This window comes from Conger conger, chromosome 7 (assembly GCF_963514075.1).
Source record: "Conger conger chromosome 7, fConCon1.1, whole genome shotgun sequence".
NCBI classification, from domain to species: Eukaryota; Metazoa; Chordata; class Actinopteri; order Anguilliformes; family Congridae; genus Conger; species Conger conger.
The window spans coordinates 28,669,983-28,682,184 of record NC_083766.1 but is presented as its reverse complement, the minus strand read 5'-3'; the positions used below and the strand labels follow the sequence as shown (position 1 = coordinate 28,682,184).

The 12,202-nt window shown below is 38.6% G+C and overlaps 1 protein-coding gene across 1 annotated transcript; it reads left to right on the top strand.

Moving 5' to 3' along the window:
- Nucleotides 1-4,751: 4,751 nt before the first annotated feature.
- Nucleotides 4,752-10,211, top strand: LOC133132260 (ubiquitin-conjugating enzyme E2 A-like). Its single transcript, XM_061247592.1, has 6 exons — nucleotides 4,752-4,887; nucleotides 5,137-5,217; nucleotides 5,982-6,007; nucleotides 8,122-8,211; nucleotides 8,443-8,531; nucleotides 9,171-10,211. The coding sequence occupies exons 1-6, from the start codon at nucleotides 4,844-4,846 to the stop codon at nucleotides 9,297-9,299; spliced, it is 459 nt and encodes a 152-aa protein (XP_061103576.1). The 5' UTR covers nucleotides 4,752-4,843; the 3' UTR covers nucleotides 9,300-10,211.
- Nucleotides 10,212-12,202: the final 1,991 nt, after the last annotated feature.

Genomic DNA, 12,202 nt, shown 5'->3' with positions numbered 1-12,202 from the left:
TGTGTATGTTGGCCAAATCTTAAGATGGGGAACTTTGATAATTATTTACTTGTTTCTGCCACATTGACCTGTTGAAGACCCCTTGGAAGTGTGGCCTGCACCATTTAATTTGGTCCCTGTTAATGACTCCTATCAGTTAAAGCCATAGTTGTTTCACATGCATGAATTTGATTGTATGTTGTGTCTAAACACTTCTCTTGTTCAGTCCTGACCAGGCACCAGGTAGTGATCTGTTGTGTGTGTGTTAGTCATCCTGCCCATGTCAGTCCTGCACAGGACTGTGAATGACCAAGTGGTCTACTATAGGGCGTTATCATTCTGGCCTTTCGGGTAGATCTGCAAATCAATATATCCCTGCTTGAGAGTAAATGGTGCCAGTGTCCTGTGAATAGGTCTCTGTGTTTTACAAGTAGGGATTCTTATTGTGCCCAGGGTTTGTGCAGAGTAATGGTTCTGTCCAAGCTTATTGGGACATGTCGGGGAATTTGCATGAGAATATTGTCCATGGTAGGCCTCTAGACATATTGTAGATTTCTCACTCTCAGTTCACAACTGCTCTCCATCTGGATCTAAATATGGACTGATAATACAGAGTAACTCATTCTGTTGCAATGGTGTAAAAATGTCTATCTCTGTGGCATGGCAGGTGGTCAAGATTGGTCACCGGTTAAATTACTTGTGCAGTTTGTGATGAACCTGTTGTGTGGCTAAATGCATCTTGAACTCTTAATGGACATATGGTCAGTGTTGCATGCTGTCTTTGATAATTGCTATTTGAAAATGCTATTTTCAATATTTGTACACATTGCTACATTTTTGGCATGGTTTGATTACTGCCATCTGATCACATGATGCAGATCAATGGTGATGTGTTAACTGCAGGTGTTGGTGTGTATTGATCATGGTCTTTGTGTGGCCGCTAGGCGGTTTGCTAGCCGGCTCCGTTTCAACAGTGCATTGCTGTTGGAAGTGTACTGTTACTGGGGAAGAATGTCTGGGATGCCTTCCACCCATGCGCTGCCAGGCTATGCCACATGATCTCACCAGCTGTCCGTCATCAGGATTCCCAAAAAAACCCCAGTAATTCCATCTATCAAAGTAACCAGGTCACTTTGTCTCCTGAAGCAGCTGTGGCTGTGTCCACTGTTAGCAAAGTTGGTGAATTGAATTCTGGTTTCACCAGATAGGCCTGTTACCAGGTCAGTCTGGTGCTCTTGAACAGAGGGCACTGGAGGTCTTTATTTAGCCTGTAGCTCTATTAGATTACACATTCTTTACCTAGCAGCTTCTGTGCACTGTGTGAGCACGCCTTCCTCTCAATGGCCGAGACTGGAAGTAATCCTGCGCTGTGCATTTACTCCGTGGAATACTTCACTGACATGTTCAAATGGGTCTTAGCACAGCACACATCCAGTATGACCGCACAAGTTATACATAAACTGATTTATGAAACCCTTTCCCTTTAAATCACTTGGCCACATACAGAGGGAAGAATTGAGTTTAACATTGTAGTGGTTAGTGCTGATATGGTGTGCAGGATAGATGTTTGGCTAAACTCTGGATAAAACCCTGGCATTACAGGAGTCCAGAAACTTGTCATTTGTTGTCTAGTATTTTTGGGAATATCCCTCTTTAATGATATCGACTCAAAATATTTCACAACACGGTGGAGCAGGCTACTCTTTTACATTGCATAACTGTCTTCACCGGAGCAAATCGGTGGGTAAAAAACAAACAAAAAACTCACCGACAGTTCACTTAAGCCAATTAATCAATGTCGGACTACAAGGGAAGGTGAGTTTATGGAACAAACTGGCTCCAGCCGGATGACTCCGCTACACCATCGGAGCGTCGTTATTTGTCATTGCGCAACCGCAACCCTTCCCCCCCATTGGGCGTATGCTGATGGAAATCCGCGTGTAACGCGGGTTCACGTGAGCATTATTATAATCCAGAAATAAAACGAGCAGTTGAGGTTGTAATTCACAAGCCAATTGACATTTTAATTTGTGAAATTCAGAAGAAACTACAGGAGTTTCTAAATGTAGGAAATATCTAAGCTATAGCCTAAAATAATTTCAATTTATTCAATTGATTGCGGTATCCACTGCTACCAGACCTATTTGGAAATAGCCTATTGTATTAATATGACGTTCAGTGCAAAGGACATTACATACAAATCATATAGTGTGTACTGACAGCCAATATCAACACATTCTGTGCATCAAATGTGCTTTTAATGTTAGTCATATTTACTCCATATTTCAGCACGTGGAAACAGCACAAGAAATGTGAAGAATCGTACCAGATTTTTCCCCACAAATGTGTCATTAGGAGCATAGAGTGTTATTGTGGCTTGAAGGTGACCATCTGTCTGTTCCAGCATAATGTGTGTGTGTGTGTGTGTGTGTGTGTGTGTGTGTGTGTGTGTGTGTGTGTGTGTGAAATGGCTGACTCAGCCTATTCAGCTTTGTGGTCCAATTTTGTGATCTGTTTATTGCCCTATATCGCACCTGTCACTTATCTAAGCAGTTGGGAGGTGTCCCCCACCACCTGTTTGTAGGCTAAAGCATATTGTTGTCTTGGAGACACTAAGATTTCTTTTGGTCAGCTCTTTGACAAGCTGAAATTGCTGTAGTCGTTTCAATGCTTCTAATTTCCATAGCTTTCTTCATTGACTGATTAATTTTAATTATTTTATTGATTACACTAATTTAACATGATTTGGATGTCCAACATGGGGCATGCCCTTCCCACCCTTTTATGGACTGGCCCCTGCGAACTCTAAAATGTCTTGACTACATTGGCACATTCAAAACATTCATCCATACATTATCTAACCCGCTTACCCCTGGTCAGGGTCCTGGCAGGGCTGCAGCATCTCCTAGCATGCATTAGGTGAGAGGCTGGAGTACCCGCGGATTGCAGATGTTTGGAACAGGAACTATAAAATACTCCAGTGTCTTTAGGATACATGGCCATTTCAGTGTCTTAGATCCCCAATTTAACCACATTTTTAGGCTAAAATAGAAGCGGTTTGGCCTCATGGAGGGCCACCTGTAACACCACTTAATTGTAATGTTGTGTTTAACATCTGATGAGATTCCAAAAAGTTTCATGAATAAACATGCTACCAGCTGGTTTTGAAAGCGATTGTTCAAAACAATAAACTCATGACAAAATAGAAAACATCATGAAAGCCATCTTTTTAAAAAAATCTTTTTTTTTAAACACAGAAATTCATATATGCATAATATGATTCCAATTACATTCTGATAACAAAATGCCATGTTTCGATTGTTAGGAAAATGTTTCACTTGTGACAAAAGCTGGAAAAACACATGGATTTTCCCAGCATGTCACAAGTGAGGTGCTTTACTCACCATCTAAACAAGTGTAGGCTGGTCTTCATTTCATTTTGATCATATTGGCTTTTCTTGAAGTATGGCAGTTGTCTTTACTTTGACACTTTTCATGTCTAATGAAGGATGATTTGCCTTCTTAATGCTTAATTATGTCAAAACCCTATATATCAGTTATAGAAAAAATAATATTCAATATTCATTTTAAGCTTCCCCCTGAAATTAAATTAGTTCTTAGACAACTAGTTGTTTAATGTTCTGTAAGTTGCTGTGGATAGTGATAGTTTTTCACAGGGTAAACATCGTTTAGTATGTGGTAATGAACCAAGCCTGCACTGTGTTAAAGTCTGTTTGAGTAGAAGTTGTAGAACCTTTCAATAGCCTTAACTGATCAAGAGATTGACTGGTACAAAAATCAGGGTAAGTTCAGGGTTGGGAACCCCTGATCTATTAATATCCCTTAAATTACTTTTGGAGTGGTAGGTTTCCTAATGAAGAATTGAGACACTATTAATTTCACCTTTTCCTTTCATTATAATTAGAGATATTTTGTCACAGTTTATCAAGATCTGCTATGATTTCGAAAAACCTTTGGTTAGAAATTGTCAAACACCACTTATTCAGAAATATGCTGTTGGTGCTGTTGTGCCTGTTGAAATAATTGAATGTTTTTCAAAATTCTAAAACATGACTGCCCTCTGGAGGCTGCTCGTAATATTGCAGTAAAACCAATAGTTAATTACGGCACTTGCATCCGTATCACGAGATGGAATCAAGATGCAGGTCCAAACTCAACATTTGTTTCAAAGAGGTATCTCAATTGTATGCACTTTTTTTCCGCCAAAATGGAGAACCTGCCAAAAGGTATGTATCTGGCATGTGCATTAGCTGTTCCAAAAAAATATGATCAAGTCCGGCAAATTACTGAATTTCAATTGTAGGAGAAAACACCGATGAAAAGTGATCGATATTAATTGATAATGAATAAAACACAACAGTAATAAAATGACATTCATTACAAAATATATGAATATGGATACAAACTATGTAAATACTACATGGGAGTGTACATGATCCTCCATAATAATAATAATAATAATAATAATAATAATAATAATAATAATTGCATTTCAGAAATGAATTCAATGCCTGTAGAACAATAATCTGTAAAGCAATGATGTGCTGATTAAACATACAGGCCTAGCTAATTGGGTTCATGTTTTGAAGGAATTTGATTAAAATAATCAATTAATTGACAAATATAGCCTACACGGAGCTCATCACATCTTCCTTTTCCCACAAACTTGCCACCCCTCTGAGACAGAAAATGGTATAGTCTTAAAACCTTTGCAATTGGATTGGATGATACTACTGAATACATTCACATACGTCTTTTCTAGGCGGGGATTGAAGTCTGGTGGACGTTTGCTTTTAAATCAGGAAGTAGAATCTTACGCTTGAGTTTTTTTCTTTATTTTAAGATGTCAACACCAGCCAGAAGACGTTTAATGAGAGACTTTAAACGGTATGATAGGAGTGTCGGAAACATTAAGGCTTTTCGGGTGTTTTTATAGGAACGAGAACTAAGTAAACATGGCGACGGGTTGAAAGGTGTAGCTTCATACTTGGACTGAAACTACGCAAATTTCCTAGCGCTTCATTTCAGTGGATTGCTGGGTTGTTGGGTGTATAAATGCGTAAGTCGTTTCTTTGGATAGTGGATGACGTTTATTACAGAATTTCAAACAAGGATTTTTCCTACATTCAATTTTAGGCTTCAGGAAGATCCCCCAGCCGGAGTCAGTGGAGCCCCGTCAGAAAACAATATCATGGTTTGGAATGCAGTCATTTTTGGGTGAGCTGCCACGCGAGCTGATTCGTTATGGGTAGCTAGGTTGCTTTCGTGTGTACAGTGGTTCTTACTTTTCATGTTTACATTAATAATCCAATGCTGCTAGCTAGTAGCTACCTAACCAGTCCACCCATCACCACTGTCTCAAGAGTCAACTTCTTCAGTTGTATTGTTGATTGTTATGTTAGTTCATTAATTTTCTATGTATTGATGGCGGACTAGTACAGTTACAACATAGGGAGAACAGGTGATCGGTGGTATGAAGCTAGCAAAGTAAATAAGGTTTCCCAGCGTGTTTTTATAGCTAACTCCAGTGCTTTCTTAAGACTAGAGCTTGTTTCACCATTAAGTAAAGTCCTTGGTGAGGGTTCTCCAAGTGATAACCTCCCAGTATGTCATCAATGAATGATTGGGTGATGGGGCGGGCTTTCAATGTAAAATGAGAACAATTTCTAAATTTAAATGATTGCATTTAAGCTCTTTTACATTACTGAATGCTGATGTATGAGTTCATGTTGGGGCTACTGACAATAGGAAATGTCTCCCATAAAAACAAACATCCACTGTCTACCTATCCGCGAAAAAAAATTCCTAATTTTAATAAAATGTGCATAATGGTGATGTGTGAGTCATTATGGCCACATTCTTTCTACACACTGTAGCACAGTGTTCTGGATGCTTAAGAATAATGGAATGCAGTGACACTAGCATTTGTGTTTGGCTGTAGTGGTAGGGTGAGGTCATAAAGATTTTCTGTTTTTCCTCAGCCCAGAGGGAACACCTTTTGAAGATGGTGAGTGCTGACACTGTTTCTGTTGTCTTTTCCATACACATTTTTCACATATGCTTCTTTTAAAACACCCATATATCTACCATTACATTGTGTTACATGTCAGCTTTTACCAGGTGCCCCAGAGGGAATTGTATAATACAATATTTGCAAACATTAAATATTTTACTTGAAACATTTCAGGTCAAGTACTTTGCTCATGGGTACTACATTTCAAAGTTTTTGTTCCTCCCCTGGAGTAATGCAGGGTTAAGGGCCTGCCTTGCTCAAGGGCCCAACGGCTGTGCGGATGTTATTATGGCTACACCAGGATTAGAACCACCAACCTTGCGTGTCCCAGTCATTTACCTTAACCACTACGCTACAGGCTGCCCCTGTACCTGAAAATATGGAATGTCCCATGATTAAGATAGGGTCTATCAGAGTTTTTGGATTAATTGCAAGAGTGGGTCTTGACCCTTATTATCTCCTCATTTCTCATAGCCGTCTGGTCCTAGAATATTATTCATATCATTGTGATGCTGGCTGCATGCGATTTGGGTGACAATCAAAAGGGAAATGGTCTGATAGTGAATAGAGGTGGGAACCTAGCGAGATACACGTTTTCTGCACACCATTTTTAATATTGTTATTATCGATTACACAGCGGTTTGAAAAATATCCCTTCCCAGTCCGTCACAAATATAACAATTTATAACAATGTATGCGAGCCAACAGACGATCATTCTTCCTGGAAATTCCTTTTCGCCCCAAGCGCCTACTACATCATCGTTTTTTTGTTGTTAAAGAAGGTAGTACTAATAGAACAAAATAACGGGCACAGTATCTGACGTGCGCAAGTACTTTTTAAAGTGGCTTAAAATAAGTTGAATGCCGTGAGACTACGTAGATAGTTATCAGATTAAAAGAAAGTGAATCAACACACGGCTAGAGAGCGAACTCAGCTTAGTTTTCGATTCCGACCTGACCGACTCGCATGTTACAATTGGAGAGATTATAACATGCATAAGGAATGAAATCTGGAGTGAAAAGGTCAATTATTTGAAAAGGAGACCATGTAACTTATCTTTTCTATTATTGATTATTGTAGTCATTTTTCAACTTCTTTGCTCCACTGGTTTGATTTTTGAATAAGTAGTTTTATATTTAATATATTTGTGTCACTTTGACACCTTAGTTGATTGTCACCCATTTTCAATCAATACAGTTTCACACTGCATTCACACTCTCACCCTATTATATACTTTTCCCTACTTACCAAATTTACCATCTTTGTATTACAACTTTGAATCTTTGAATTTTGGGACCATTCCTTGCCAACTCCAGGAGGTTGCACCCCTGCACCTGTTGGATTTTTCTTTTTTTTTCTGTGTGTTGTTAGACAATTCTGAAATTCCTGAAAACAAAATGTAAGAAGCTCAAGTTTTCTCGGTAGAGTCATATTAAGTTTTCTGGGTTCTAATATTTAGAGGTCCATAATTTTGTAAAGAAAAGCCAGAAATATTTGTGAATTTATAGGTATAATTTGAATTCATATCTCACCTCAGAGAACACAAATCTACTTTTATTTTGGAGATATTTGTCCCTAAAAATGCACTTTCTTTTCCACCAAGCTCATCTTCAAAATTAAACATACTTTCTGTGACATTTTATGTCACCTGAGAGAATTTTCCCATTGTGTAAAAACACTACATGTTACTAATAGCTTTAGCTGAGCTATGACCCATGGAATATTCAATTTGGCATATTGGAATATTAAAATATTAAAATTCAATGTAACATTTTTGTAAATATTGACCCCACCCAGAAACCAGTGTCAGAAATTTCCCCCGACCCTCTACTTTGTATATGTTGAAGTTACATCCATAATGAACCTTTCTAGAAACTCTTCCATTTGAGATAATAGGGGTGTTACAGGTTTGCAAAGATGTATGAAGTTAGGACAGTTGGAAGTGTTGTATAAGCAAAATCCAATGAGTACCAAAGCTAATTCAATGAATTTACATTGCATTACAGGCAATTACAGTTACCAGCAGATATAAAAATATGTTGTTTTTCATTTTACTATATATACTATGTGTAACAATGTATAACTTCCTTTGTTCTCTTCTCCCCAGGTACATTTAAACTGACAGTAGAATTCACAGAAGAATATCCCAACAAACCCCCTACAGTTCGCTTTGTTTCCAAAATGTTTCATCCTAATGGTGAGTTTCCAGTCTGCCGGACATCATCCGGTTCACTGATTCAAGCTTGTGTTTTTGATTGTGCATGGTGCATACTGTATATAGAAAACTGCAAATATGGTGAATAATTATTGTCATTTTTTTATGGTGAAGAGTGTATTCAAGACCTTACCTGTAGTTCTGGTGTATTTTCAACCTTCAGAGAATCATGTTTACTATTGCACTGGTGTATTTTTGCCATCTGTATTCCAGTCTATGCAGATGGCAGTATATGTTTGGACATTCTTCAGAATCGCTGGAGTCCTACTTACGATGTGTCTTCAATCTTAACTTCTATACAGGTGGGTTAAGTTCTAGATTTTAAATAACCGTATCCATTTCTGTTTTGGCACAAAGCTTGAAGAGTGCTCTCATTAAGCCTCATCACTATCTGTCTATTTTCTGTTCTACATGGAGTAGAACGCAGCAATATCTGAATAATATATTTTGTTTGAATGTCTGTACTTATTGTTCACAAACTGTGAATGAAATGATGTATAATCTGAAATAAAGGCCTTTTCCCCCCACATTAGGAAAATAATTAAAACCCCTGTCTTTTGTCCTGCGATAAACCGTCATTATTTAATTGTGAAAGCAGCAGAATGTTTTTCATATTTTTGTGTTCTTTATTCAATTTTTTTTTTTCCGTTTGCAAAGACCTTCACACCTGGATCAGTTTGCAGAAGTCACTTGTTCTAAATACTGACTTCCTAGCATCAGTTGCATTATATAACATTTTTTTCTGTATAAAGCTTTTTCAAATAACGGTATTTAACGGTATTTTAAATACCACCAAAGACCACCATCCTGGTGATGCCTTAATGAATGAGTAATTAAGTAATGAAAACCAGCCACTTGAAAGATTGCCATAGCAGAAATATAATCTGCCCCTCCATCTCTCTCTCTCTCTCTCTCTCTCTCGCTCTCTCTCTCTCATACAGTCTCTGCTGGATGAACCGAACCCCAACAGTCCAGCTAACAGCCAGGCCGCCCAGTTGTACCAGGAGAACAAGCGCGAGTATGAGAAAAGGGTGTCGGCCATCGTGGAGCAGAGCTGGCGTGACAATTAACCCCACCCCACCCTACGGACACACTCCCACCCACATTCCCTTCTCTAGAACCTTCTCTTCATTCGCTTCTTCATCCTGCCCCCACTCCCCTGTTCACCAGAACCACCACAGGGCACCTGGCTTACCTGCAAACATTCTCTTCTGTTGCTAGGTTTCCCCCTCATGTGATTTTTATGCCAAGGTTTTCCATGTTCTGGTTTTCTATGGGCTGAAAACCAGTGGTCTGGTGGCATCTGCCTGACTGACTTTTAGGCCTTCAGGTGGGTTCTTGCTATGACCAAATCTAGTTCTAATTATCAAATAAATTGTGCATCATGTTCACATATAGTGTGCTTCACAAGTTTCACATATAAAGCCTTTATGAAGCTATCAATACAAATACAAATTTTGATCTGATCTGATGGTACTGTAGTGCGCGCCTGTTGGAATATGGGGCCAGAATGGCTGAAGAGAAGTCCCTCCCGAAGCTGTACCACTCAAATGCCTACACTTTTTACTCTGAGAGAAGTCTGAGTAGAGATTATTCTGAAGTGGACTGAAGTAACTCCCAGAGCTGTACCACTGGGATGCCTGCACTAATAAGCAAGGCAAGGACCTTGAGCCCAAACCAGGCAGTGAACAGAGAGCTGGACACAGGTGGATCTAAAGCATATAAATGCAGGGATCTGTTCTGTCTGCTTCTTGTGTGACAATAATGGTATGCTTGTTTCTTTTTTTTGCCAAAACCCATTTACTGAAGAGATTGTTGAAGCCCGGCCCCATCCTACCTGTTTCCCGTCACCTGCCTGCCTGCCCCATTCTGCCTGTTCCCCCAGACTCCAGAGTGACAGTATGCTGTGCTGTAGTAACTTGTGTTAAGAAACTACATTTTCTCACTTGTAAATAAAAAAAACTTTTTTTGTGGGACATTGATCTTCAAGGGCAACTTCGTCGTTCTCCTTTGCGGATTGATATTTAGCAGACACACCCATAAATTATATACACTTGAGCAGCAAAATCATTAATGATTCTGGGGAATTTTAGTCTTTAATGGCAATCACAGCAGATTTTGTACCATTCATAGGAACTTGTTGAAATCATTTCTCCAGATGCTATAATTAAAATGAACCTTATTTGACAGCAACAGTAAAGCCTAACCCCAAATCATCTGCATCCAAGCATTCAAAAGAGCTTTTATAAACATTGTCAACTTTCAAGCAAGTACAAATAGTATGTCAGTTTCAGGCGTGTGAAATACAAAAAGGGTGTGTGGGGAGGCAACAGGCTCAGACTCAGGGAGTAAACTGGATTCTCAGGACAAATGTGCTTTCATTTTCCATATGGACAAATGAGGAATGGTGACTCCCAGTAACTGCATTTCTATTTCCTTTTAAAATGTAGATGTTTCAGTTCAGCATTAAATGAGTTCTGGTTCAAGGCTTGCTGAACAGAAAGCATTTACATAATGTTTCGTAGTGTCAACGTGAATCTACAGGATGAGATGAGTGAAGATTATCAGGGAAAACATTTAGCAACAAAACAGCTGGGAAATTGGCATGTTTGTTGTCCGGACAGCTAAAAAACTGTTCTCATGTAGCAGTTAATCAGCAATTTCAGAAGCACTAAAATGCCATTTAACTGTTCTGAAATTTGTGGTGTGGTGGCAGATTCAATTTTTTACTCCATTCTATCTAGCACATTACACAGATTGGACTCATTTTAATGGTACCATCTGTATTAACCTCATCACAGCTCCACATCAGTTCAAGGTTATCCCTTTAATTACTTCTGGTACTTTTTCAGATGCTTTTTAAAAATGCAGATACCAGTAAATAATGTGACCTGAGTGAAAATAAATAGTTTTAGCTCTTATGAAAGGGACTGGGTTATAAGGCATCAAGCCTTTCCTATCCTTCCCTTGTCCCAGACACTCGCAGGCAGGAGTCTGCTTAAATATGAGCTGAACACAATCACAGAGGTTTTCCATATTTTATTGAAAATCTTACAATAAAAATATTTTTTATGTCGATGGGGCATTTGGAGTGTGAAAGTACAAAAGATACAAAACATACTGACAATAATAATAATAATAATAATAATAATAATAATAATAATAATACATGATGGACATTTTATTCTATTCTGTTTATAGGTGTAAATTGTTTATGCTAATTCCATTCGACAAGTTTCAGGAAGGCAGGAAATGCATTAATCAAGTCATTCTGAATGGCAAAAATAACCAGGGCAATACAGCTCATTTTACAATTTGCCGAACATTTTAATGGATTTATCAGAATTAACAGTATGAGTGGAGGGAAAATACTGTTTTTCAAAATACTGATCAGTCACAAATCTCTTCCAAGAGAAAGTAGTGGCACATGGAAAATAAGCACAGACACAGGGTTTGGAAGACAAGTAGAGGCTGCTTAGAGAAGGCAGATCATTTTCAAATACCTTGTGTGAGGAACCATATGTGACCTACATGGTATTTGAGAAAATGATTATAATTATGAGAGAAAACAAAAGTCAGTTTTCTTCTGTAATATGTGCGTGTTAAATGCTATTAAGTGCATAATACACACAGTGTGTGAGTGCATAGTGCATAGTTTAGCAATAGTGTACAAAGCCCTGTTTGGTGAAGCCCTGTCTTGTGACACTGCATGTCACAAGAACCTCATACCAACCATCAAGCATGGTGGAGGGGTGATGATGTGGAGATGTTTTGCAACCTCAGGCCGAAAGTGGATCAGACCTCTGTCTCTTTAAGAGAGCTGCACATAAATGAATGCCCTCAAACACCATTGAGCTGAAGCTGTATTGTGGAGTGGGCCAGATTTCCTCTGCTGTGAGGCAAGAGACTGAAACTCAAAAAAATGATTATTGCGAAACAAGCCACTGAATTATGGGGTGCACTTAATTTTTCA

Coding starts and splice junctions, on each gene's coding strand:
- LOC133132260 (XM_061247592.1), top strand. CDS start 4,844: ATGTCAACACCAGCCAGAAGACGTTTAATGAGAGACTTTAAACG. Junction 5,218..5,981: donor TGGAATGCAGTCATTTTTGG/GTGAGCTGCCAC, acceptor GTTTTTCCTCAG/CCCAGAGGGAACACCTTTTG. Junction 8,212..8,442: donor CAAAATGTTTCATCCTAATG/GTGAGTTTCCAG, acceptor TCTGTATTCCAG/TCTATGCAGATGGCAGTATA.